Source organism: Tachypleus tridentatus, chromosome 7 (assembly GCF_004210375.1).
Source record: "Tachypleus tridentatus isolate NWPU-2018 chromosome 7, ASM421037v1, whole genome shotgun sequence".
Classification (NCBI taxonomy): domain Eukaryota; kingdom Metazoa; phylum Arthropoda; class Merostomata; order Xiphosura; family Limulidae; genus Tachypleus; species Tachypleus tridentatus.
Window position 1 is genome coordinate 60,715,538 of NC_134831.1, and position 26,433 is coordinate 60,741,970.

Genomic DNA, 26,433 nt, shown 5'->3' on the forward strand with positions numbered 1-26,433 from the left:
CAAAATTTAATAAGCCTAATTAGTGTTAAGCTGGCATCAGTCGAATGTTTTTCTAAAGACCTCTCAGTTGTATTTGCATGAATAAATTCTATAGGGAATAAGTTTTATATATATAAATATACAAGGAAAACTTTATATTATTACGTGTCTTTGATTTTTAAAATAAAATAGTGAATATTTATCAGTGATGTTGATAAATTTAATTATTTCCAAAAAATAACAAACGTGTTCAGTGGAGATTTTTGAAATGTGGTCATTGCAGTAACACAGTATTGTAAAATTTTCTGGTTTAGTCAGTAATACCGAGAGCAAAAATTATTTAATGAAAAGCTTTATGCACATTTCTCACAAAAATATTGTGAAAACTTTGATTTTACCCTTTTTTCTCACTTTTCTTGACATTTAAATACCAATGGAAGTTTATTTCTGAAGGTTTAATGAGTGCCTGTTAATATATAACCTGAAATCAAACAGTGCAGACCAAAATTGTTTGATATGCAAATAATAAGTCTCAATATTCACAGAGAGAGTTGTATTGACCTAATCATATTAGCAGGAATCTGTTGGTTTATTCTCTCACACTTTGCTGTGTACTTTGTTGTTATTGTTATAAGATATCCATAAAGTGATTGTACGTGTTTGTCAAACTTATGTTAATGGCAACAAACAAAGCATAGTCATCGATCACAAGAAAAGTAAACATGAATTATTGAAAGAAATGAGTATAATCAAAACATATATGAAAAGCAAGGCATTTAATGAATTCAGTACTTATGGCTACATGATCTATTACTAATTATGATTTTTTTTCCATGTGCTCTTCATTACATTCTGTGTTTTTATAGTAGTATATAAAATTGAATTTTGTTTTTCTTTTATTTTCTCACAGCTAGTGAGCAATGCCATTCATTTTCTGTCAGCTGTTGCAGATCGCCCACAAAATAAAGAGCTCTTTGAAGATCCTGCTATCCTCAGCTCCATATGTGAAAATGTCATTGTACCAAACATGGAGTTTCGAAGTAAGATTTTATTAAAATGTATTTTCAGTACACAGTTATCTCTTATATGAACAAAGGTGTTTTATATGCAAAAACGGCTCGTTTGGGCTGAGAAAACACTTTTACATAGAAAAGCGAACAACGTTTCGACCTTCTTCGGTCATCGTCAGGTTCACAAAGAAAGAGGTAACTGACCGGAAGCTGACCACATGTTTGAAAGGGGTTGTGTAACTGTGTGTTGAAATGTAGAGGGCGGTATTAGATGTTTGAATATATAATTTTATTTATTTTATTTTATTAATATAGGTATAAAGGCGTTCCTTTATATTGGTTTATTTTGGGTTTAAGTTGTTGTATAAGTAAGACTTCTTTAATTTTGCGTTTGTTTATGTTTGTTTCTTTATTTAGTATTTGAGTGTTTTCTATGGTTATGTTGTGTTTATTTGACTTGCAGTGTTCGAAAACGTGTGAATGTGACATTTTATGTTCTTTGAATCTGGTTTCCATTTTTCTACTTGTTTCTCCAATATAGAAGTCGTGGCAGTTATCACATTGTATTTTATAAATAATGTTGGTGTGGTGTTTGTCAGTGTAGTTTTTACATAGTATAGACTTCAGTTTTGTGCCTGGTTTTTGAATAAATTTGGTATTAACTGGAATGTCATATTTTGTTACTAATTTTTGCCAAATGTTGATTATTTGTTTGCTGATGTCAGGAATATATGGTATACAGCAGTATATGGTTTCGTGGTTTTTTGATTCGTGAGCTGTATTTACTTTAGTTGGTTGATTTTGCTTTCTGTCGAGTTGTGTGCGTATAATGTTTTCTACGGTTTGTGGAGGAAACTTATTGATGTTGGTGAAGTATTGTTTTATTTGGCTAATTCATCGTTAATTTTATCTGGTGAGCATAGTTTTATGGCTGTGTTTATTTGGTTTCTTAGTATGTTGAGTTTTTGTTTTGTTTCATGTGCTGAGTCCCAAGGAATGTATAGTCCAGTATGGGTGATTTTTCGGTGGATTTCTGTTTGAAATTGTGTATCAGTTCTTGTAATTTTGAGGTTAAGAAATGATATTTGATTGTTTTCTTCCTGTTCACATGTGAAGTTGATGTTGGGATGTATAGAGTTAATGTGATTGAAAAAATTAAGTATGTGTTCTGTAGATTTGAATCCCGCAACCGTGTCATCTACATATCTGTACCAGTATAGTGGTGGATGTAATGCTGTGTTAATTGCTTGTGTTTCAACTTGTGTCATAAAAATATTGGCTAGAACTGGTGATACTGGGTTGTCCATACTTAGGCCATTTGTTTGTATATAGTTGTGGTTGTTGAACATGAAGTTTGTCTTTATCGTGGTGAATTCTGTGAGGGTTGCTGGGAATGTCTATTGATGGGTTAGGGTCTCGGATATAGAGTTTTAAGGCTATCTTGCAGGCTTCAGCGGTTGGAACTTCTGTAAAGAGGGATATGACATCGAAACTGGCCATTAAGGCTTTATGATTAAGTTGATTAAGGTTAGATTTGAAATTAAAAGAGTCTTTGATGAATGAGCTGGCTGATGCTACATTAGGCCATTTGGCCTAAGCATGGGCAACCCAGTATCACCAGTTCTAGCCAATATTTTTATGACACAAGTTGAAACACAAGCAATTAACACAGCATTACATCCACCACTATACTGGTACAGATATGTAGATGACACGGTTGCGGGATTCAAATCTACAGAACACATACTTAATTTTTTCAATCACATTAACTCTATACATCCCAACATCAACTTCACATGTGAACAGGAAGAAAACAATCAAATATCATTTCTTAACCTCAAAATTACAAGAACTGATACACAATTTCAAACAGAAATCCACCGAAAAATCACCCATACTGGACTATACATTCCTTGGGACTCAGCACATGAAACAAAACAAAAACTCAACATACTAAGAAACCAAATAAACACAGCCATAAAACTATGCTCACCAGATAAAATTAACGATGAATTAGCCAAATAAAACAATACTTCACCAACATCAATAAGTTTCCTCCACAAACCGTAGAAAACATTATACGCACACAACTCGACAGAAAGCAAAATCAACCAACTAAAGTAAATACAGCTCACGAATCAAAAAACCACGAAACCATATACTGCTGTATACCATATATTCCTGACATCAGCAAACAAATAATCAACATTTGGCAAAAATTAGTAACAAAATATGACATTCCAATTAATACCAAATTTATTCAAAACCCGCACAAAACTGAGGTCTATACTATGTAAAACTACACTGACAAACACCACACCAACATTATTTATAAAATACAATGTGATAACTGCCACGACTTCTATATTGGAGAAACAAGTAGAAAAATGGAAACCAGATTCAAAGAACATAAAATGTCACATTCACACGTTTTCGAACACTGCAAGTCAAATAAACACAACATAACCATAGAAAACACTCAAATACTAAATAAAGAAACAAACATAAACAAACGCAAAATTAAAGAAGCCTTACTTATACAACAACTTAAACCCAAAATAAACCAATATAAAGGAACGCCTTTATACCTATATTAATAAAATAAAATAAATAAAATTATATATTCAAACATCTAATACCGCCCTCTACATTTCGACACACAGTTACACAACCCCTTTCAAACATGTGGTCAGCTTCCAGTCAGTTACCTCTTTCTTTGTGAACCTGACGATGACCGAAGAAGGTCGAAACGTTGTTCGCTTTTCTATGTAAAAGTGTTTTCTCAGCCCAAACGAGCCGTTTTTGCATATAAATTTTCTCAACAAGTGGGTTTCTCGTCATCACTGAACAAAGGTGTGTTACAGCACTGAGCTTATTATGCCTGGCTGGTGGTTAAGGTGCTTAACTCTCAATCTAAGGGTTGTGGGTTTGGATTCCAGTCACTGAACATGCTCACCTTTTCAGTCATAGTGGTGTGATAATATGAAGATCAATCCTGATATTTAGTGGTAAAAGAGAGTAGCCCAAGAGTTGGCTTCCTTCTAGTTTATCACTGCTAAATTAGGGACAAATATTGCAAATAACCCTTGTATAGTTCTGCACAGTTAAAAAAGCAACAACAAAGAAATAATTATTAGGCTATTGAACATTGTATAAGTAATTTCTAAAACTATTTCTTGTTTTTCATTAAAATGGAGTACTCCTCTTATTTCTGTAGTTTCAGAATGAACTGGATTAGTGTTTGAAAGAACTGGGTGTAAACAGAAAGTGTTTGTTTTGTCAGTGTTAAAATAGTTAATTTCTTTCTCCAGCCTCAGATGAAGAATTGTTTGAAGATAACCCTGAAGAATACATAAGGAGGGATATTGAAGGTTCAGGTAAGTGAATATTTTTATTTGGAGAAAAACATGTTAAGGTACTACTTAATGTATATATTTTTAGGCAATTATTTGTGAAGATAGAATATTTGTTTTCAAAATAGAACAATTTTTACAGGTAATTTTTATTTCAACTAAAATAGAACAAAGTAATGTAACACAGATTAGATTATTTTGAACACAAGCTTAAAAATTTACAACCACTTAGCTTGTCACTGTAAATTTTTACCCCATCAAAACATGCACTTGCAAACTTTTTTTAGTGTTTTAAAGTTATGGTTATAAGCAAGAAGTGTAAAAATGTTTAATTTTAAGCTTCAAAGAAGTTGTAAGTTTACCATCTGTCATGTGAGACCACATTTACTTTTATTATGACTGTTGTTTTCTTTTAATAATAATAGCTAAAAAGTCTTAAAATGTTTATTACTTGATTGTAACTTTGATTTTCATTTTACCTTGAATCTTTCTTTTCAGTTTACCATTATATAAAAATATAAAGTTATCAGGACTCCAATAACTCTGAAATTGGTATGCAGATGGTTACATACATGCATCTGTGTAAATTGAGAAACCACATTATCCACAAAAATTAAATACCCAGAATCATAATTGAAAAAAAAAATTGTTTTGTTGATTAAGTTGTTTTATCAGTTGTATAATCACAAACTGAAATACCCTCTGCTATTTTTAAAACACAGCACTATCATTAAATTGAAAGAAAGAATATTTGTAATGTAGTAAAAATTATCCACAAAATATTTTCTTATGTACCCTGCTAAAACTACATTGTAGTTTCTGTTTGATATCTATAAAAAGTGTTGTCGTCGTCTTTTTTTTTACATCTGTAACAGACTGTACACAAAAATTATGTTGGGGTTTTAACTATTCCTATAAATTCAGTAATTTATCCTCTATAAAACAATGTTTGAAAACTTTATAACTAAATCAATCTTCTTGGGTTGAGTGTGTTATAAAAATAAAGACAGAAAGCAAAAATCTGTCATATTTGTTAGAAAATGTTTTAGTAAACTTAATGTTTTTGTTGATAATCATTTAATTTAGTTAGAAATAGGGTATTATGTGGAAAATTATGAGAATGAAAATTTTAGAAATTGTGTAATAAAAATGTAATATCGTGGTAATAGCATTAGCTTTGAAACTGTTGCAAGCAATGCCCCCGGACCCCCCTAGTCAGGCTGGCTGCTGCGCTTGTATAGCCTCTGGCTTCAGGCTATATACCTTTTCCTCTTTTTTTCATAAATGTCATTGGCATGCCTGAAAGTAGGTCAAGACCTATTCTTCAAGAAACACTTGTTATTTGACTAAATTAAGAACATATCAGTATTATTTTACTGGAACATTTTACTTTAGGAATTTTTTTTTATATCACAGGAAGTACTGATATAGTATGACTTCAGAATGCAAATCTAATTATTTGCATATATTACATTGTTTATTCTCCAATATGGGGAGAGATGGGGTGATAGGTGGTATTTGAGTAGGTGTTTATTTAAACTGTTTTTATTAAGCTAGTAAATATTGCTGAGGTAATAGGAATTGATGAATGCCTCTAGAACTAGAAGTTGGAAAATTATCTCATTGAAACAGTTAAGTTGTTTGAAGTGCCAACAATCATACAGTGAGAGTCAGTTTGTAATATTAAACCAAACCATGGTCTTTTTTTTTCTTTGTGCATGTGTGTGTGTGATTATCTAATTACTGTGTACTTTATCTAGTGAGTTAAGAGTGCATGCAATTTTGTAACATAGTCTGGGTTTAGAGAAAAGTTTGCTTGGCAATGTTGTAAATGTCCAATGTACTCTTGTTTCATTTCAGATGTTGACACAAGGCGAAGAGCTGCTTGTGAGTTAGTGAAAGAATTGGCCAGATTTTTTGAAGCTCAGATAACACAAGTATTTTCTCAGTATATCACAGCAATGCTACAGGTATTTCTGTATGTCATAATTTGTTTCTTTCTTGCTATAGCAGAAGTGAGAATTAATGAGAATGTATCGATGAGCCAAAAATAATGAAATAGTTTTTAATTATCTCCAAAACTTTAATTTAAAGATAAATGTGTTTGGGAAGAACTGTACAATGACGTTTGGAGTAATCAATATTAGAAAAGAAATTTAGCAAATGTATTTTACTTCTTCATAGTTCTTAGTACTTCACCATGCTGAACACAAAAATTAAAGAATTAAAAATAAAATGCAATCAGATTGATTTTGTACATTAGATATAGAATTATTTCAGAGTTGTGAAATTTCATGTAATGGTCAGCTTTGATGTGTAGTGAAGTAATAACCAGGATTGGTTGTTAGAACTTTTTTTTATTTAAATATGTCAGAAAAATTGAAGACTAAAGTCTTAGGTTCTTTGTGGATCTGTAGGGGGTAACTTTAGAGTGTGTGTGTGTGTGTATGAATACATTGTAGTGTTTATCTAGTGAAATAAGAAAAATCTGATTTTAATGACATTTGTTTACCCAATTGAATTAAGTCATTGTAATGTGGCAGTGTTTTAAACCAGGTTGAAAATAACTTAGTTTAATGACAGTTTGTATTGTAAGAATTATTGTAATGGCTTTATTTTTAAACCATGAAAGTAACATTCATTTTAATATTTAGTTCCTGTGAAAAAAAATTTCAATAACTTGACAGAAGTTGAAATTACGAGAGGTTGTTGAAATATGTTTTTGTTACAATTATCTCAAGGGTGAAAGTTTTTGTTGTTGTTGGTTTTTTTTTTCTAATTTTATTGCCAGTAATGTTTAAAATATTTTTGGCACAGTAAACAGTAAGTGTAAAAACTGATTTTGTTTAAACTTTGCTAAAAAGTGTACTCTTCCAACTAAAGTCTTAACAGGTTTCTTATTACTATTGTTTTATAAGTTTCATTTTTGTTTTTATTAATTTAAACTAATTACCATGTCTCATTCATCTCCTGAGGTTCACAGTAATGGTTTTATAACGGTGTAAATTGTCTCGTTAACTTCACAAAGTTTATTTTTGAGCTTCAAACTGAAATAAAATGCCATCTTAAATTATACTAAACCTTCACTTGATTAGCTAATGTGTGTTTAACACTTAATTATTAAGTTTTTATGTACCTAACCATCAAACCTTTAAATGTCTTTTTTGAGGGGGTTCTTAAAATTTTGTTTGTTCAGCCTGCTGCTTGAGATTCACTTCCAGCTCTTTAGTGTAGGAGTCAAAATATGAATTTAATTGAATGCTCTTGTATAAGATTACATAGTCTTCAGACAGTTTCCAAATTCTAATTCCTTTCTTAACTGATGTAATTCAATTGCAGATGTTAACTGCATAGAAATGGGCAGTTCTTTCGTTGCCTAGTTATATCTTTACCTGAAAATATCCACTTTTAAAAATGGAAGATGCTTGAGATTCTATTAAAGACCTATATCCAGGTTTAGGAATTATTATTTTGAATAATTGGGAAGCTTACCATCTTCCATTTGTTTTTTGTTTTTTTTCTTAATGATCAAATGTGTTTCACTGTCTTTCCTTTTTTTGTTGATTTTTATGAAAACGTAGAAGGGTTTGTTTGTGCAGTATCTATTTATATTTTTTGTTTGTCTATACAGCTAAAAAGGGATGAGAAAAACTTTGTACATTCTCACAAATTTGGAAAGACAATCTACCTTATTTTTTCACACACTGGCAAGTTTTATATGTATATACTTTTTTTCTTTTTTTTACCAAGACTTATGCGAAAGATCCTTCAAGCCATTGGAAGAATAAAGATGCAGCAATTTATCTAGTCACATCCATGGCTGCTAAAGGACAAACAGTAAAGGTGAGTGTAGATCGTGTTTTCACAAAACAATAAGATATGTACAGTATTTAGGATAATTATATTTGTTTAATGAAAATTATAAAAAAATAAACATTACTGAAAGCTCAGAAAAGACTGATACTGCAGTGAAACAAGAGGAATGCTCGGTAGCTATGACATTTGATATTCTTTTATGCAGAGTTACCATAAATTAACCTATGAGAGATTTTTATTAAACATATTTTTGTACCAGTGATACCAAGCAGAAGGTACTTGTACAGTAAATTTGATTTTACTGTTCATCAGGATCCCAACCAGCATACTCTCAAACAGAAATTCTTATAGGCATGATCAGGGCAAATTAATCTATGAGATCTTAGGTATGGTCCAATACATTGGCCAATAAGTTTTGGCCTCCAGAGTCCAAAAATGTAATTAGATCTCAAATCAGTCAAGAGATGATAATACTTTGAGCCAAAAGTTTCTATATGGAAATACTTTAGCCATTCTGTTAGCCACTATGCTGCAACTAGAATGTTACTTTTTAACATGATTATAAAAAGCTTAATAGGAAACCTGCTTGTAAAAAAAATTCTGAGAAAGATATTATTCCAGCACACTTTATAATTTAGAAGAATCTTACCTATTTCTTTCTTTTTAATTTTGCAATTTCCCTAGATAATAATGATTGACAAGTTGTTGCTAAAAAAACTGTGACATGATTTAGTTATGTTTTATCATCTATATTCTTTGTGTGTGTAACCTAATTTCATGTAAACTACCTCCCATTCATCTATCTTAAATCTTTTTTATTAATTTCTTTTGTGCTGATTACAAGAAATTTTATCCACTGCTCTTTAATAAACCTTGAGTTAATTATAGATTTCCCACATATCTGATTTTCTCCATTTGTATTCAATAAAGTTCTTATGATTTCTGCTGTACTGTATTTAGATTGCCTGAGTCACACACCAGTAAGTTTTTTATTAGGGTCAAGAGTAGTTATTTTGTCAAGGTTGAATTCATTAGAAGTATAGAGTATGATACATTTTTTTTGTACCTTCAGTGCAGTCTCTTTCTGGATATGATATGTTATTTAAATATATTAATTAGAATTTTTCGTGCAGCTTGTAAAGAGGCCACTTATAATGGAAGAGAATCACATAGACACTTTTTTTAAATAAGTAATGTCTAGTTGAATGTTACAATGTTTGATAATGTTGTATGTATATTATGGACTCCTGTAAACTAGTTACGTATATGTACTACAGCATGGAAGAAATATATATTTCTTTCTAATTTGTTTAGTTTTTGTGTTAAAAACAGTATTGCTTAAATATAAGCAGCACACTAAATGTTTTTTAATATAGAAGTGGTAGAAAGCAAGGAAAGTGTGTAGGTGATAAGTGATTATTTAAGAAACTGTTGCAAATATATAAAATGCCATTGTTAACAAAGTCGTGTTTGCAAGATTATTTGTTTCAAATTAGAAACTAAAAATTTGAAGAATAAAACTTAAATCAAAATGATAAAATATTACTTTTTTGTACATTGGTTAAGTTTTTAAGATAGATGTTCAATTTAGGAACTGTTCCATTCCATTTTTTTCATCTGAAGTCTACACATGATTGTAAAAAAAATTATCTTTTAGAAATGGAACCTCTTATCAGCAGCTCCATACTTTCTTTGTCCATGAAGTATTTTTTTCATTGCTACAGAAACTTTCTGTTGAAGATATTAATATTTTAGTGTGAAAGTATTAAATCTTAACATTTTTTGTTAATTAATACTTGACATTTGTTACTTGTTTATCATTAATATTTTCTAGCATGGCATTACTCAAACCAGTGAACTTGTAAACATTTCTGACTTTTTTCGGGAATATATCAGTCCAGATCTAGAAAGTCCAAATGGTAAGTTTATATTGTGCTTTGGAAAGATCAGACATAGTACATTATATTTTCACTTAATATCTCAAAGAAAACCAAGAGTTCATTTACATGAGTAAAAAGTAATTGGTAAAAAATGTAAAACTTAAAAATATTATCAAAATACTTTTGAATTTTTCTGTTAATAATGTGCAAGAAGTTGAAAAGTAACAAGATTATGATTTTGCATCCGTCTTTGTAAAACATTGCTTTAAAAGATACCTGTATGTAGCTAAACAGTAAAGAATTTAACTTGTGTCCTATCTTTTTCGGAGGGAACAGAGTCAACAGAAAACTTACTATGTAGTAGAAACTTCAAACATTGTTATACAGCTAAGTAAGATTTTTTAATGTTTGGAGATTTTATCTCACAGGGTATGTACCCTACAATAATTCAGCTATGCCCTGTTTTATTTAAATGTTAACCAGTTTTCATTCTTTTAGCATCATGCATTTCAGAAATGCAGTTTTTATTCCCTCTCACTGAAAACATTTAAGGTGTTACGGCAGTAACATCAACCATCCACATATACATCTAGTTTCCATGCAGTAACTAAAGTTCTAAACAGAATTTAATTAAACTTCATATTTCATTACATTTTGTGACAAGAAAAGTCCTATTGACTTCTGAAGTTTAGTATTCAGTCAAAGTAAATGGTGATTACAGGGATCAGCCTATTTACTGATGACTATTTTTTGCAGTTTCTTCAAATGAAGAAAAAGAATTTTCTTTCATAAAGGCATCTGTTAAAAATTAAATTTTATGCAAATGATGAGATACATACAAATTATTGCAATGATATAAGTGTTAAAAACATGTTTCAAAAAATGGAGTATGTATAATGCCTATGTTGGGAGTATTTATGGCTGAATTTAATAGTTCATTTTTCATTTGCTAAACACTGTTAACACTAACACCTAGTATATATGTACTGATTTCAACAACATAATTAAAAAATTATTATAAGTGTGTAATTATGATGCACATAATAGTTTTTATGGGCTGTGTGATTAACATTTTCGTAATACTTGTATGTATTCAGTATAAGGTATGAGATTGTTTTGTTTTTGTAGTGAATGAATTCCCAGTTCTCAAAGCAGATGCAATAAAGTATGTCATGATATTCAGGAGTCAGGTAAGAAATCATAAAAATCATTGTATGTTTTATATTTCTTTTGTTTTTTGCAATAAACACTACTTAATTACATGTGATTTAAAATGTATAGAAGAGTAAAATACTCAGAGTTTACCTTGAAACAATACATTGAGAGGAATGGAATTGCTGTTTTATGTTCACCACTAATTTTTAAATAGTAAACAACATATCTAAGTTGGTTCCTGTTATTTCATGGAAATAACAGTTGGTGAAGTGTTGTCTTTAATGGTGGTTTAATATCCTGAAATACATAAATAGTGTGAAACTCATTGTAAACATAAATCATTACTTTTGCAATAAAAAAAAACAGAACTGGATTTAACTCTTAACACAAGCTCAGTCAATTTGACTGGTCACTTGACCTCAGTGTAAGATTTTGAAGTCTTCATAGAGTTTTCAATTTAATGTGTATATATTCACAAAATTAGGCATTCTTTCACTTAACATTGTAAGCTTTCATATATTTTAGTAAAATATTTTTAACAAACTGTAATAAAGATTTGTCAATAAATACATGGGATATTTGTTTGGAATAAGTCTGTGTGCAAAGTAATTTTCATGTTATGATTAAAAATACTTTTCCTATCTGAAAAATCGAATATTTCCTTTGTAATCCCTGAAACCTCCTAAATGTTTCATTGTTTTCTTAGTAAAACTTTATAGTTTATCAGTTATTTTCTGTACCCTATCTTAAAATAGTTCAAAATAGTATTTACCTATTTATAATTAAATTTTATTCTTTTATTTCCCTTTGAACCATCTCTAACTTCTGCACATGTGCAGCTCATGTTATCAAATTACATTACTCATGAGCTTCTATGAGCTGCTTGCATGTGTGATTCATGAAATATTTTTATTATAGGATTATTAGTATTATTTGTTTTAGATACTTAAATTTTAATCAACCTGAAAGTATCCTGCTCGTTAAATTTTGGTTACTTTTATAATTATACATTGAAATAAGCATGAAACCGAAGAAATAAAATGCTTGGTCAATTTTTTTCTTACTCTCATTTCTTTATACTAGTGGTAGTAATGCACATAATTTTTATTTAATTAAATAGTGAACCAGAGAAACATAGACTAGTAACATACCAAAAGTTGACAAATACCCTTACAATGCACAAGAACTGTTACAAATTTATCCAAGCTAGTCATTAACTTTCTTATGGAAATGATGTTAGTACTCTGAGTGAAATGTGCATTTAACCATTCAGAATGTATTGTTATACAAAACATCATGTGATAGATGAAAACCTTTACATTCTGTTGGTTATAGGTAATTGATAATTAAAGGTAAGAGAATTATTAATGAATTATGAAAGAAAGGATGTGGCAAGAGAGGTCTGATTTTCTATTTGATAGTTCAAGAGAGGTCTGATTTCCTATTTGATAGTTCTGGAATCAAACAAAATTAAAGACTATATCAGTTTCACTATTTTCTTCCCATCAGTTAAGTTCACACTAAAACTACTCAATGCAGTAGGAAACTCAACGTTTGTGGACTTAAACTTAAAGGTCCAACATAGACATATTTGTCTGCATATATAACAAAGAATGCAAGAAGCTGATATTTTCCCATTACAAAACACACCACTTAGAAACAGTAATAGGATAATTAAAAGAGAATGAATTGAAACTGCTTCATACACAAAGTACTTTAAAACACTACTATTATGAAACAGATACCTCCAATGTTACATGAACAATGTATTCAAATAAAAAAAATACAGTAACAGACCCCAAAAATAAAAAAAAAACATTACTCAGAAACACTCACAATGAACATTCCTCTCATAAACTCCACAATCACCACTTAGATTTGTAACACTGTTAAACAGTTCCAGCTTACAATCAACATAATGCAAACTCCAAGTAAAACAGTGAAAGAAAACTTAGGGTACTCTTCATGGTCACAATGTGCCAAAAACAGGGAAGAACAAGCACATCAGTGTGTTTATATACGTATGACCAGCAGCAAGCTGGTTCAGTAAAATATTTCCTATATGAACACAGTAGATCTAAATGTATTTAAAATTATTTTACAAAGATTTAAAAAAAAATATGTGGAAACTAATTAATGGAAAAACATCCCAAAATGAACAGAAACAATGAATGGGACATGTAACTAAACCACCATTCAAACAAACAACACATCATACCAGTACACTTGACACAGTTAATTTTTGTTTAAACACTTTCATCTCTGGTGTATTACAGTCTTACAATGTTTTTAACACTACTAGTAAACTTTGTATCCTTTCAAATTTTTGTTTACTAGCAGCTTCTGTTTTCCAACTGTTTGTTTTGGTAGCTAATCATGAAACATTTCATAATTCTCTATATATATTTTATATAAGTAATGTGTGATATTTTATAGTATAGCAATATAGTTAGTTTCATAACTACAATATAATAATATTATAACAGTAATGAAACAACAATATTCTAATATTTTATACATTGTTAGAGGCACATTTCAGCAAACTTGAAAAGAACATCGAAAGCACTTTAATAATTTAATGAATATTTTAATGTCAAAAAGTTTTATGTACTAGTCCAGAAGAAGATTGAAATACAGAACATTGGTTTAAAATATAAGTTCTCTTTTAATTATGTGGAGTTTAAATGTCTTTTTTTTTTTCTAATTTTTTCTGTTATCAAAATGCACTACAAAGTTTGAAAGACTGTCATTGCTTGTAAATATCTTTGGTAATAATAAAACTTTATACCTTTCATAAAGTAGGTCAAAGGACAGAAATCTTTGTACCTACTTTTAACTTTAGTTAATCGAGTAATATTCAGTTTAAAATATTATCTTTCACATTAACAGTTGTGTAAAATAATGTTAAAACAGAAGTATTGTCAGTCCAGAATTGGTTAAATAGTTTAAAATTACTAGTAATAATTGTGTTAATGAAACAAAGTATGGAATGAGAGAGAAAAAAACCTCAAACAATTAAATTCTGATTTAAATTAAATCAAAAACAGAAAATGGAGTTGGAAAAAGAAATGTTTATTGTTACATGTTTTAGTGCCTTAGAAGGACTGTTACACAGAAGAACCAATAATGAATATGAATGTGGCAGCTGTTAGAATAAATAACAGTAATTTAAATTCTATGGGAAAATAAAAGAATTTACATCTGTGAACTCAAAATCTAGATATTTTATATTAGTAACATTTATAAAATATAAAATAAACTTAGTGCTCAAAACATCTGAAACAGCTTTTATTCTTGCATTTTGGTCATTAGTCTTTATTTGGTGTAATATAACTTTTGGATAACACATGAAGATTCTTAATGTCTGTGAAACTACTTTATTTTCTGCACTCAAGATGCAAAAAAATAAATTTTTCAAGACTATTTTTTACACAATTTTAGCTTAATTTTGTGTTATAAACATTTAACAGTGAATTTAGAAACTAATGAATTAGCAGCATTTGTAGTATTACTGAAGTTAGGATCTAATGGGAGATTACTGCATAATGCAAGTTAGACTACTGCTTGACCATATTTCTATTCCTTAGGTGTGAAAGCAAATATATGTGTGTATGTATGTGTGTGTTTATATTTTTATATACATATATCAATAATTGGTATTTAACAATAATGCTGAATTATTAATTCTTTGCGGAGTTCACATTCATAATAGTCATTGTAGGCCCAGCATGTCCAGGTGGTTAAGGCACTCATCTTGTAATCCGAGGGTTGCGTGTTCGAATCCCAATCTCGCCAAACATGCTCACATTTTCAGCCATGGGGGCATTATAATATTATGGTCAATCCCACTATGTGTTGGTAAAAGAGTAGCCCAAGAATTGGCAGTGAGTAGTGATCACTAGCTACTGCATTCCCTCTAGCCTTACACTGTTAAATTAGGGATGGCTAGCACAGATAGTCCTCCTGTACCTTTGCACAAAATTCAAAACAAACAAACAAAATAGTTATTGTTCATAAAAGTTGATATCTAATGGCACCTAGACCTCATTAATACTGGTTATGGCTGATATAGAATAGTTGACATATTCTCCTTTGATTTTTTCATGGATTCTAATCATTGCTTTTAGAAATGCAGTTTTGTTTTATCTTTTTAATTTAAAACGTGCTCTTCATTAGTACTTTTTTGAACCACATCAAAGTATTTTTTATTTTGATTAGAGTTGAAACAGGAACATTTTTGTATTTTTAAAATTGTCTTTTTTTTCTTTCAAAAAATGTTTTTTAGAAAAAAAACAATTGTGTGAAGGAATTGTTTACAATTATTATTATTAAAATGTTCCTTTAATTTTAAAGGCTGTATTTAGTTATCAGTTTAAGAAATTGCTACTTCAGCAATAATAGAAATATATTTCAAAATTGTCAAGATTACTAGCACATGAATAATAATGTTTTTAAATCTATTTATAGCTTCCACGGGAAGTAGTTCTTGCATGTGTGCCTCGTCTTATAATGTTACTCACTTCTTCCAGTCATGTAGTTCACACTTATGCGGCCCATGCCTTAGAACGTATTTTCACACTTCGTGACAGAGCTGGAAAACCTAGGTACTGAAATATAAGTTGTTTTTAAGGAATATTTTTACTGATATCAAAGTGTCAGAATAAATTATTTGATTACATAAAAATTGGTTTTATTTTCAATAATTTTTCATAACCGTGTTAAACATTTTTTTGAACTTTGTTGTGCAAGTTATCAAAGTAAAAATATAAAAAAATATTACTGATTTAATTATTTTCTCATATAAAAAATCAGTTTTAAACATTAGTTTTTATTAAATTATTACAGAAACTCATGAGTAGGGAAACACCATTTATACACCAAATGCACTTAATGTTTGTTTCATTGACAATATCTTGCTGAGTACAATGTGTGAAACATTTCCTTAACACTCCTACGAAAAGACGTTTCTAGTCCTGATTTCTCCAAGCCCGTTCCCCTGGCTGTGGTTTCGCTAGATAGTAGATAGGGACAGTGGGAATCTCGTTAATCCATTCATTAATGGATTTAAATGGCAATTTCATTTAAATACAAAATTATTAGCCTAATATTAATAACCTTTCAAGTTGCTCCGGGGCCTATTAGGCCCCACTTTTCGTAGGAGTGTTAAGTTGAAAGTGGTCAGAATTAGGATCAGACTACATCAGTTTCTCTGATAGAATTGAATTTGATAAAAAGAGATAATAATTAGTTTAGGTCTCTCTGATATTGATACAATTTCTGCAGTTAGAAGGCACATTTTCACTGGTTTGTGTTCCATTCCTCAGACAGTGCAACTTTTTTCCTTTCTGACAATGTTTGGTGAATTAAGGTATTGTATATTCAGTGTCAAAGTTCTTTCTGGTTAAATGTATAGTTACATGTTGAACATAATTCATCATGTTTCTAGAAATATGATACTATACATACAGTTATTCTGTACTGAGGCAAATATTAGTTAAATTTTATCTGTGGAAGGGCATACAGTTAGATTAATATCATGTACACACACAAACACTATTTACCAGTGTATATGCATAGTACAATAAGATATAGCATACATTCATGTTGATACTTCCCCTTACTATAACAGTGGTTAAGGCACTTGACTCATAATCTGAGGGTCGCAGGTTCAAATCCCCAGCAGACCAAACATGCTCGCTCTTTCAGCCACGGAGGTGTTATAACGTGACAGTCAATCCCACTATTCACTGTTTGAAGAGTAGCCCAAGAATTGGCAGTGTGTGGTGATGACTAGCTGCCTTCCCTCCAGTCTTACACTGCTAAATTAGGGAGGGCTAGTGCAGATAGCCCTCATGTTGCTTTGTGCAATTTAGAAAACAAACTGTAAAGTCATGGTAATATTTAATGTTGTTACACTAAACATGTTCATCTATCACTCTCTGCTTGTGAACTTGTTGATTATTGGTACATGTAAAAATGTTTAATCTTGAATACCTTTGAAGAGGTTAGGAACTCAATGATATTGAACACAACACCACACTCATCTCTTGTGTATCATTGATAAATGGAAAAAAAAATAATTATAGGAAATTAGCCATGCTGCTTGTAATTTTAATGATCTCCATAAAAGTTGAGATGGATGATCAATGGCAGAAATGAATTGTGTTTCCTCATTCTTAAACCAGTCTCATAAAGCCTTCAGCATTCAACCAATAATAATCACTTCAGTTGCCATCTTAAAAAGTCATTGATATCATGGGTTGTATACGGGTCACTTTTCATAACCTTGTTTTGAAGTCATTTGTCGACTCATAATGTGGTTTATCTTCCTTGACCAACTGTCTGATGTACAAATCATTTATCCTAGTGTCCCTATGACCTTCTCATTACAGATTTAGATATAGTGAAGTGACCTACCTGCCACTTCATTTGTTTGTCCACCATTTGTTTAAATGAAAAGGTAGAATAGGAGTACTCTTTTTAGCCAAAACAGCTGTTTGTTCTCACACTAGGACATGTAAAACCTACATAGAACATTTCTGATTGTATTCTTGTGTAATTTTGCAAATTTATCAAATATTTGACTCTTTGTTGACGTTTTATGTGGGTGTTAAAAGTAAACATAATTTTGCAGTTACTTGTGTATTTACCATTCATTAGTGATCCATATAAAATATAGGATGAAATGCATTTTCTGTTTAATGCATCAAAAGAATTTAGAAACCCTGTCACTACATTAATAGCAGAAAATGTTTTGTACTGTTTCACAGTACTGTATTTAGTACTTATAGTTGGTATGAATTCTAATATGTTTGTCAAATATAATAGACTGATTGTCATGTTTAAATCTACAGATACTGTGATCCACTCAGCATAATACATATTGTTTACCTGTCATATATTAATATGGCTGTTAAAGTCATCATATCTTATCAAAATTAGAATAATATAAATTTTACAATGTGCAGGAGATTCAGACAATACAACTATCAGCTTTGAGCAAGGACAATTAACCATCATTTATATGATTTGCACTTTTCTTCACTAAAAGAATATGAAAGAGCTCTATGAGAAGCCTTATTTTCTGTTTGCTCTATGTTTGTAAGGTCAATGTTTCTAACACTGTTACCAATTAGAGAAAAACTTGTAGAATTTGAGAAAGACATTACATTTGAATTGCTTACTAAGAAGTATTATATAGTCAAAATACAAGTGAATTAATTAATTTAAAAATAATATTGAAAACAAGAACTACTAATTAATGTTATTTTTGTATAACAGAAAAACTTGAAGTCCAAATTTAAGTATCTACTTTAGTTTTCAAATTATAAGTAAAACAGCTATTACTTTATTCTATCAACAGTTTTTTAATACCTTATTGAGTTGTTATATTTTCTTTAGTATTACATTTATAGACATTCACTGTAATTCTGTAATGTTTCTTAAAATTCTCATCAGTGTTTTAGACATGTCTGACTTAGATATTTATATTTCCTATAGTATAACACCTGCAGACATTCAAGGCAGTACTGAAATACTTCTCAAAAATCTCTTCAGTGTTATAGACATGTCTGACTTAGATATTTATATTTCCTATAGTATAACACCTGCAGACATTCAAGGCAGTACTGAAATACTTCTCAAAATCTCTTCAGTGTTATAGATATGTCTGACTTAGATATTTATATTTCCTATAGTATAACACCTGCAGACATTCAAGGCAGTACTGAAATACTTCTCAAAAATCTCTTCAGTGTTATAGACATGTCTGACTTAGATATTTATATTTCCTATAGTATAACACCTGCAGACATTCAAGGCAGTACTGAAATACTTCTCAAAAATCTCTTCAGTGTTATAGACATGTCTGACTTAGATATTTATATTTCCTATAGTATAACACCTGCAGACATTCAAGGCAGTACTGAAATACTTCTCAAAAATCTCTTCAGTGTTATAGACATGTCTGACTTAGATATTTATATTTCCTATAGTATAACACCTGCAGACATTCAAGGCAGTACTGAAATACTTCTCAAAAATCTCTTCAGTGTTATAGACATGTCTGGTTCAGAAGAAAATGAATATGTTATGAAAGGTAAGTGTTTTCAAAATTCCCCTCCCAATAAACTGGATTTATATTTACTTCAATTAAATACTTGGTATTTATTATAATGTTTAAAGTAAAATTATTTTTAATGCAGATGCATTTCATTAGAAATGTTTCCTTCAGCAAATTTCTTGTAATGACAACAAGCAGAAAGAAAAATAAAAAAATCAGGTACAGAAGTGAAATAGCACATAAATTTCAATTATGTTGCTTAAAATACAGAAATTTTATATATTATGTTTTACTAAACCACAAGTTCTCTAGTAGGAGAGCAGTAAACTTAAGGACTTTCAGTGCTAAAATCTGGGCTCAAGTGCCAGGGAGACACAGCAGATAGCCCAAAGTGGTTTTGCTCTGAAGAAATCAAATTGAGCTACAGTATTAATTACTGAGGACTTATTGAGGATATTGCACAATATCACAACAGGGGTCTTACCTAATTGGTGGGTATCCATTATATGTTGCATCTATGTAGTTGTTGACAACAGTGGTGTAAACTGGTTGATGGTTTAATATTAAACAACTAAACTGTTAAAAACTATTATATAACAATATAATAACCATAAACTAGGACACTTTCATTTTATATTGCATAGTGCCCTATACTTGTAAAAAGTTGTCAGTTTATTCATGTAAACTGAATTTGTAAGGTGAGTTTGTTCCTGAATTGTAGGAAATTAAAATGTTGTTAGTAAGCAACCATGTTTTATTTTTGCAAGTTTTGGAAAGACTGGTCCTCCAATCATTTTATGAAACCTCTAGCTTTGTTCGTTACTTAAGAAAATTAAAGGATATCAAATGGCAGCATGTAAGAAATGGAATTTGAATTATAAAGAACAGAGTATAGCAAGAAATAAAATTTGTGACAGAATAGAGAAGGAAAAAAAGTAGAGGTTTCTCAAAGCTACTCCCAATATTATCTTAACTTGAACATTATTCTGTGAATTCATTATAAAATTTAAAAATTAACATTACACTACAATTTTTCATAAGTACATACTTTTAAATACTTTTGCATTTGTTGCTTATTACAGTGTCAATCATTTTTATACAATTAGTTTACAGAAATGACCTCATAAGAAATCAGTAAATTGGAGTTTGCTGTCTGAACTTAAAACTTATTTTGTACTAAATACATTGAGAAGAGTACCCTGGTTATTAACAAATTTTTCATAATTCGAAGTAAAACCACTTAGAACATTGACATTGCATTATATTTACTTCTTTTTTTTTTCAATTTATATATTTATATAAGTCAAACTTTAAATAAATGTACCTATTACTCACACTTGGAAATAGATCAAGAAAAAAAAAATTCTTTAAAAGTATTAAAACCAAAAGGGCTTGTTTGTGAAAGAAATGTATATATGTATGTGTTATGTATCAAGAGAATATTCATACTGAAAAGTAAAATCAAGTCAAAAGGAAGACTTAAAAACAACAAATCCTAACCTCTGACTAATGTTAGTGTGAACACTAAAGATTGGAAAGGGAATTGAAAAGTGAAGATGAAGTAAGTACATCAGCTAACAACTAAATCTTGCACCAATCTCGTCTTTAGTCAGTCAGTGCTTGTCTTACTTGAACATAAAAGATTCCAATAGACTTAATTAACATAAACATGAAATTAATGCTAATAAATATTATAAAACAATTTGCAGCCATCTAAATTTATTTTAATCCAATCTTTCTGATAACAAGGTCATCATTAGAAATATAAAACTTGAACAGCTATAACCAGACAATACCACAAAGTTTTTTGTTCCAAGACCTGCTCTTAATTAAGAAAAATTGTTGAGAAAGAGCTGAGATATAAACAAAGGTACTGCACGTGTGTTCATCTGTTGTTTTTTAATTTGAGTTTTAAACATTTGAAAGATTTTGCAAGAGATAAACTTTGTTCAATTTCCAGCTATTATGAGAACATTTTCCCTACTTCAAGAAGCTGTTATCCCATATCTACCAACACTACTTCCCAAGCTGACAATAAAGCTATTACAAGTTAGCAAGGTAAGGTGGTACTAGTTTTATCTTTCATAACACTATTTGTTGAATCATCAGTCCTTTCACTTCCCTTGGTGGGGCAGCAGTAAGCCTAAAGAATTTTATTGCAAAAATCTGGTGTTTGATTCCTTGTGTTAAACATAGCATGTAGTCCAATGTAGTCTTGGTTTCAAAAATAACAAACAATCCTTTCATAGTAAGAATTTCAATTTTTTATATTAGCAAGATAAATTAGTTTTCTGTAGATTTCCTGTGGTTTATGCTATAAGAATAATCAAAATATCATGTCCATCTTAAACATACAAACTACTTACATATATACCTTTCATTTTATTTGTAGAATCATGATTCATTTATGGCAGACTTTGTTACCAAACAAAATTAATTTGATAAAAATGTGCTCTCTCAAAGTAATGTATCTATTTCATAATATTATTTGATGAAGACTGCAAACATCTCAGGATAATTTGATTTATTGTATTTCCTTAAAGAGGTGTAAGTTTTATCCATGATTTTCCCCAAGATTTGGGGATACTGCCATTAATTGTTCTAATAGGAAGGATCTAAGTGTCCTGCCATAAAACTCTGTATTGGTCCATGAAAGTATCGTTTCAATGACTTATTAACTCAACTAATAATAAAACTTTGTTGTACACAGCTTCCTTTGGCAAAACTAGAAATTACAATCAATTTTGCATATTCAGAAACATTTTAAACAAATATGTACAAATGATTGTATGTATATTAAAATTGTGTGAAAAATCAGACATGTTCATATGTCTTCAATCATCTTTTATTGAAACCAGTTGAAACTTTTAAGTATTTTTTAAATATATGTTTTTTAAAATTATTTTATGTATTTATTAAGCAATATTAGATTTTATTTCATTACAGAGGATTTGTTGAATTAGCCAATAAATTGAGGAATAGGTACATTTCTGATGGTGACTTGAAAGTTGTTGTTACATCATTATTAACATTACTTAGTACATTAACTTTCATTTTGTAATTTTTGTTTCTTTTCAAATTTGTATAGAACCCAAGCAAGCCACATTTTAACCACTATTTATTTGAGACTTTAAGTTTATCCATTCGAATTGTTTGCAAGTCAACAACTAGAGCAGTTTCCACGTTTGAGGAAGCTCTCTTCCCAGTTTTTCAGGAAATTTTGCAACAGGATGTTCAAGGTAATGATATTTTATTCATAGGTAAAGAGAAAATAAAAATTGGTGTAAAAATTGTAAATTGTGATGATTCTGTATTCATATTTTGTCTTGATTTAGCTGCACCCTAAACTGTACACAGTCATGTAAGTTACAAATATTACTCTTCAGTAAATGTTATAAGATAAAAAAAGTTAGAGATTAAATTACATCAATAATACATAATAGTTTTGGTTTCTAAACTTTTCCTTAACCATAATGTTGTCATTACTGAACAAAATTCTTAAGTTTCTAATAGGAACCTTTTTTTTTTATCTAAAGTTCTATTATGTTAATTTTCTTGAACAGTCATAATAAAATTTTAATTTAATGGAATAAAATAAGTTGGATAAACAAACCAGTTGTCAATGGGTACAAGAAAATATTAGTGTAACCAGTCAATTTTTATTTATGAGTTTTTAGCTTTATTATTTTAGGCAGTGTAATACTTATCTTTTTTAATAGTTAAGTTAATCTAGCTCCCATGCAGAAAGTACTGCAGTAGTTAATATTGGCAAAATTTACATAACAAATGTGTTCAGACGTGAGACTGGGCTAGGTGTGAGCATTAATGTTTAGTGTATCACTGTAAGTTGTGTGACTAATGCAGGTTTCATTAACATCCTTAGTACAGTCTCAGTCAGTTTCACTGACCACCTGATCTCTGTGCACTTTAATGTTTATTTATAAATGTGATGCTATTAACTTTTAACATAGTGTGTATATATCTTCACAAAATGTGGCACTTTCAGTAAGCACAAGTCTCAAATTAAAAAGTCATTTTTTTTATTGAAGTGTTTGTTTTGAAGAATCTGTGTGCAAAATGATTTTCATGTTGAGATTAAAAATTCTTTTTCATCTCAAAAATCTCAAATTTCATTTACATAACCTCCAAAAGCTCCTAAACACATATCAAATGTTTGTTTTCAGTAAAACTATATTTTCAAACTGCTATTTGCACCATTACAAGTTGTAAATCACTTGGGGAATGTACAGCTCACATGCTTTCCTCATGAAACATTTTTACTATATTATTATTATTATTTATTTTACATAATCTAACTTAAAGATCCCTATTTTTACATTTTAGTTACAATTATAATTATAAATAAAGAATGAATGAGAAATAAAGTGCTTTTCTGTGTCTTTTGTTGTTGACTGTTTATGACAACCCTACCTTTTTTTATATACTAATGGCAGTAATGCACAAAATAATTTTTATGTAGAGCAATAAAGAATATAGAATAATAACATGCAAAAAAAAACAACTTGTCCACCTGTCACAATTTTTCTAATTTCTTAACTCTGCAACAAGAACCATTACAAATTAATTCAAGCTAGTCATTATCTTTCCCATCAGAACAGATTATGTACTAACAGAGAAATTGAAAATTCAGCATTCAGTAAACAACATATGTTATGTCATTTGATGGATAAAAACCTTTGCTTTCTATTGGTTATAGATGTTATTGAATTAAGTGTAAGAGAGCACTAACAACAAATCCTGAAAGAGAGAGTGTTACAGGTGGGTATGACATAAAGGGTCTGATTTTCTCTTTGATGACTCCATTACCAAACAGAATTGAAAGTTATGAAATTTATGATTTGTGTGAGCAACTACAATTTTATTGTGAGTAATTTGTTAAATTTCGTACTTATTGAAGGGGTGGTGAATAAAATAGAATAAAATGACATGCTGAAAGAAAATGTTTTCCCACTAGGGGAAATTTAAATATTTTTTTTAAATATTGCCTTTTAAAATTATGAACCTGAAACTTGTATACTATTAAAATATTAATTATTAGCTATGCATTTGTGCCATAATAATTGGCATAATGCATAAAAAAATGGTGTCATGAGATTTTGAATGTACTCTACTAAAACTTTGTGACATGAGTAGTAAATGATGCCCAAGCAGGTAGGGTTAAAGTAATAGATTAAAGTAAAACTGTTTAGTATCATTACCTCCTAATAATATATGTGAAAAAGAACAGTTACCCTGTAATCAAAAATGATGGCTTTTCTTTATTCTAGAATTCATTCCTTATGTTTTTCAAATTCTCTCTCTGCTACTGGAGTTCCATGACACATCAGTCCCAGAAACATATATGTCACTTTTCCCATGTCTTCTCTCTCCTGTATTGTGGGAGCGGCCTGGAAATATTCATCCATTAGTTAGACTTATTCAAGCTTACATTGAAAAGGGAGCTCAACAGGTGGTAGCCACAAATAAGCTGGTAAGTAAGGTAGTTCAATATGTGATGAAAACACATCTGTGTCATTACCATTATACACACTTTTCTCAAGCAGTAATCTTATCCATATTGCAACAGGACGCTGACATTTATTGTTATTAATATTCATGTTTTTAGTCTGGATTGTTTACGCCTTTCAAAAATTGATTGCATCGAAATCAAATGACCATGAAGGTTTCTACATTATGCAAAGTTTGATCCAGTATTTAAACCGTAAGTTTCTTTCACTCGCTTGTTGTAGATATTAAAAATTCAAAGAAGCATGAAAATAGTTATATGGGGTGTGTATATCATTCATTTGTAAGGACTTGAGAATTCTGAAGAAGCAAAGGACTAGCCTCTTTTTGAACCCAACAGTATAATTCCTATTGTTTCAGTCTGAACTCTAGAAAAAAAGAAAAACAAACAGCCAAGGAATGACTTACAATATTGCTTCTTAGTTTTTTGATTAGTTTTATTTCAAGTGAGAGTTAATTGTGTGCTTAGGTTTTATAGGATTATGGATTAAAGTAAGAAAAAATGTATTTGATTTAACAGTAGCAAAATAATAAATATGAAAGGTATGACATTGAATTAATTAGTTTAAAAATATTATATATAACTTTATATTTTAGTTGAAATTGAATTAAATTAGATTCCAATATTCAGTGCCCATACTTACTATTAATAATATTTATACAATTGTATTAATAGTATAATATACAAAGTTTGTCTTTTTTCATCCTGAATTTATGTATTAAGAATAAATGATGACAAAAGAAAAGGCCACTGGTGACATCAGCCAAGATAAACAAGGATCCATTAGATTTAATATTTTTTAATGGAGTTTTACATTTCAAAGCATTTTCAGGTCTTGCTAATAATATTTATACCACAGCTAACAAAAACATATATATATGCATTATATAATTATGTTAAACGGACTTGAAAAAGAAATTCTGTTAACAATGTAAAGAATCACTTTTCCCAACAAAAACCGATAAAAAATACAGCTGTAGCATGATCCTTTCATCACTTAATTAGATTTCACAATCAGTGACCAATTATTGTCATTTCTCCATCAGAAAACATCATAAATTAGCAGTAGGTTTTGCTGTATTATGCATTATGATATGCAAGATACACTTACATAGCATATCTTGATGTTATCACATTGGTAACTTCCTAAAATTAAGGTAAAAACACAGAAAATATATTTTGCTGATATCTTTGCATCAGGGTGTGAATACCTCACATTATCTACTGATCATACAGAATGTGCTATCAGTAACATTTAACCTTCCATTAACTCTATCCACTTTCCATGGTGAAAGGGTTAAGTAAGGGCTACAGCATGTACATTAGTATTGGAGTGAGAACATAAATGAACTTAAACTTTCTTTGCATTTGCAACTTAATGTATTGAACTTTTAATTATGTTTCAGTAATTACCCATCTGTATCATAGTCAAAATTTTGCTAACTTAAAAGTTTTAAACATAGAAACCTATGCAAGTTTGGAGTTTTTATTGATTCATACAGTGAACCTTAAATAATACATTTCCTTTACTGACAGTGTTTCAGAATTCTTGAAAAACAAATATTTTTGAAGAAAAGATTAAAACTTAACATCAATACATGATAGTAAAATATATTACTCTCAAATTCTAAAATTCTCAAATGTTGTATTA

General features: G+C 29.7%; 1 protein-coding gene across 1 annotated transcript in view; it reads left to right on the forward strand.

Moving 5' to 3' along the window:
* Window positions 1–26,433, forward strand: part of LOC143255771 (exportin-2-like) — a 71,778-nt gene that overhangs the window by 33,245 nt on the left and 12,100 nt on the right. The window contains 12 exon segments of the mRNA XM_076511959.1: window positions 890–1,019; window positions 4,301–4,366; window positions 6,203–6,312; window positions 8,093–8,185; window positions 9,993–10,077; window positions 11,167–11,228; window positions 15,661–15,797; window positions 19,188–19,291; window positions 21,216–21,313; window positions 22,344–22,494; window positions 24,544–24,750; window positions 24,882–24,977. Of these exon segments, the coding sequence (XP_076368074.1) occupies window positions 890–1,019; window positions 4,301–4,366; window positions 6,203–6,312; window positions 8,093–8,185; window positions 9,993–10,077; window positions 11,167–11,228; window positions 15,661–15,797; window positions 19,188–19,291; window positions 21,216–21,313; window positions 22,344–22,494; window positions 24,544–24,750; window positions 24,882–24,977 (1,339 nt within the window).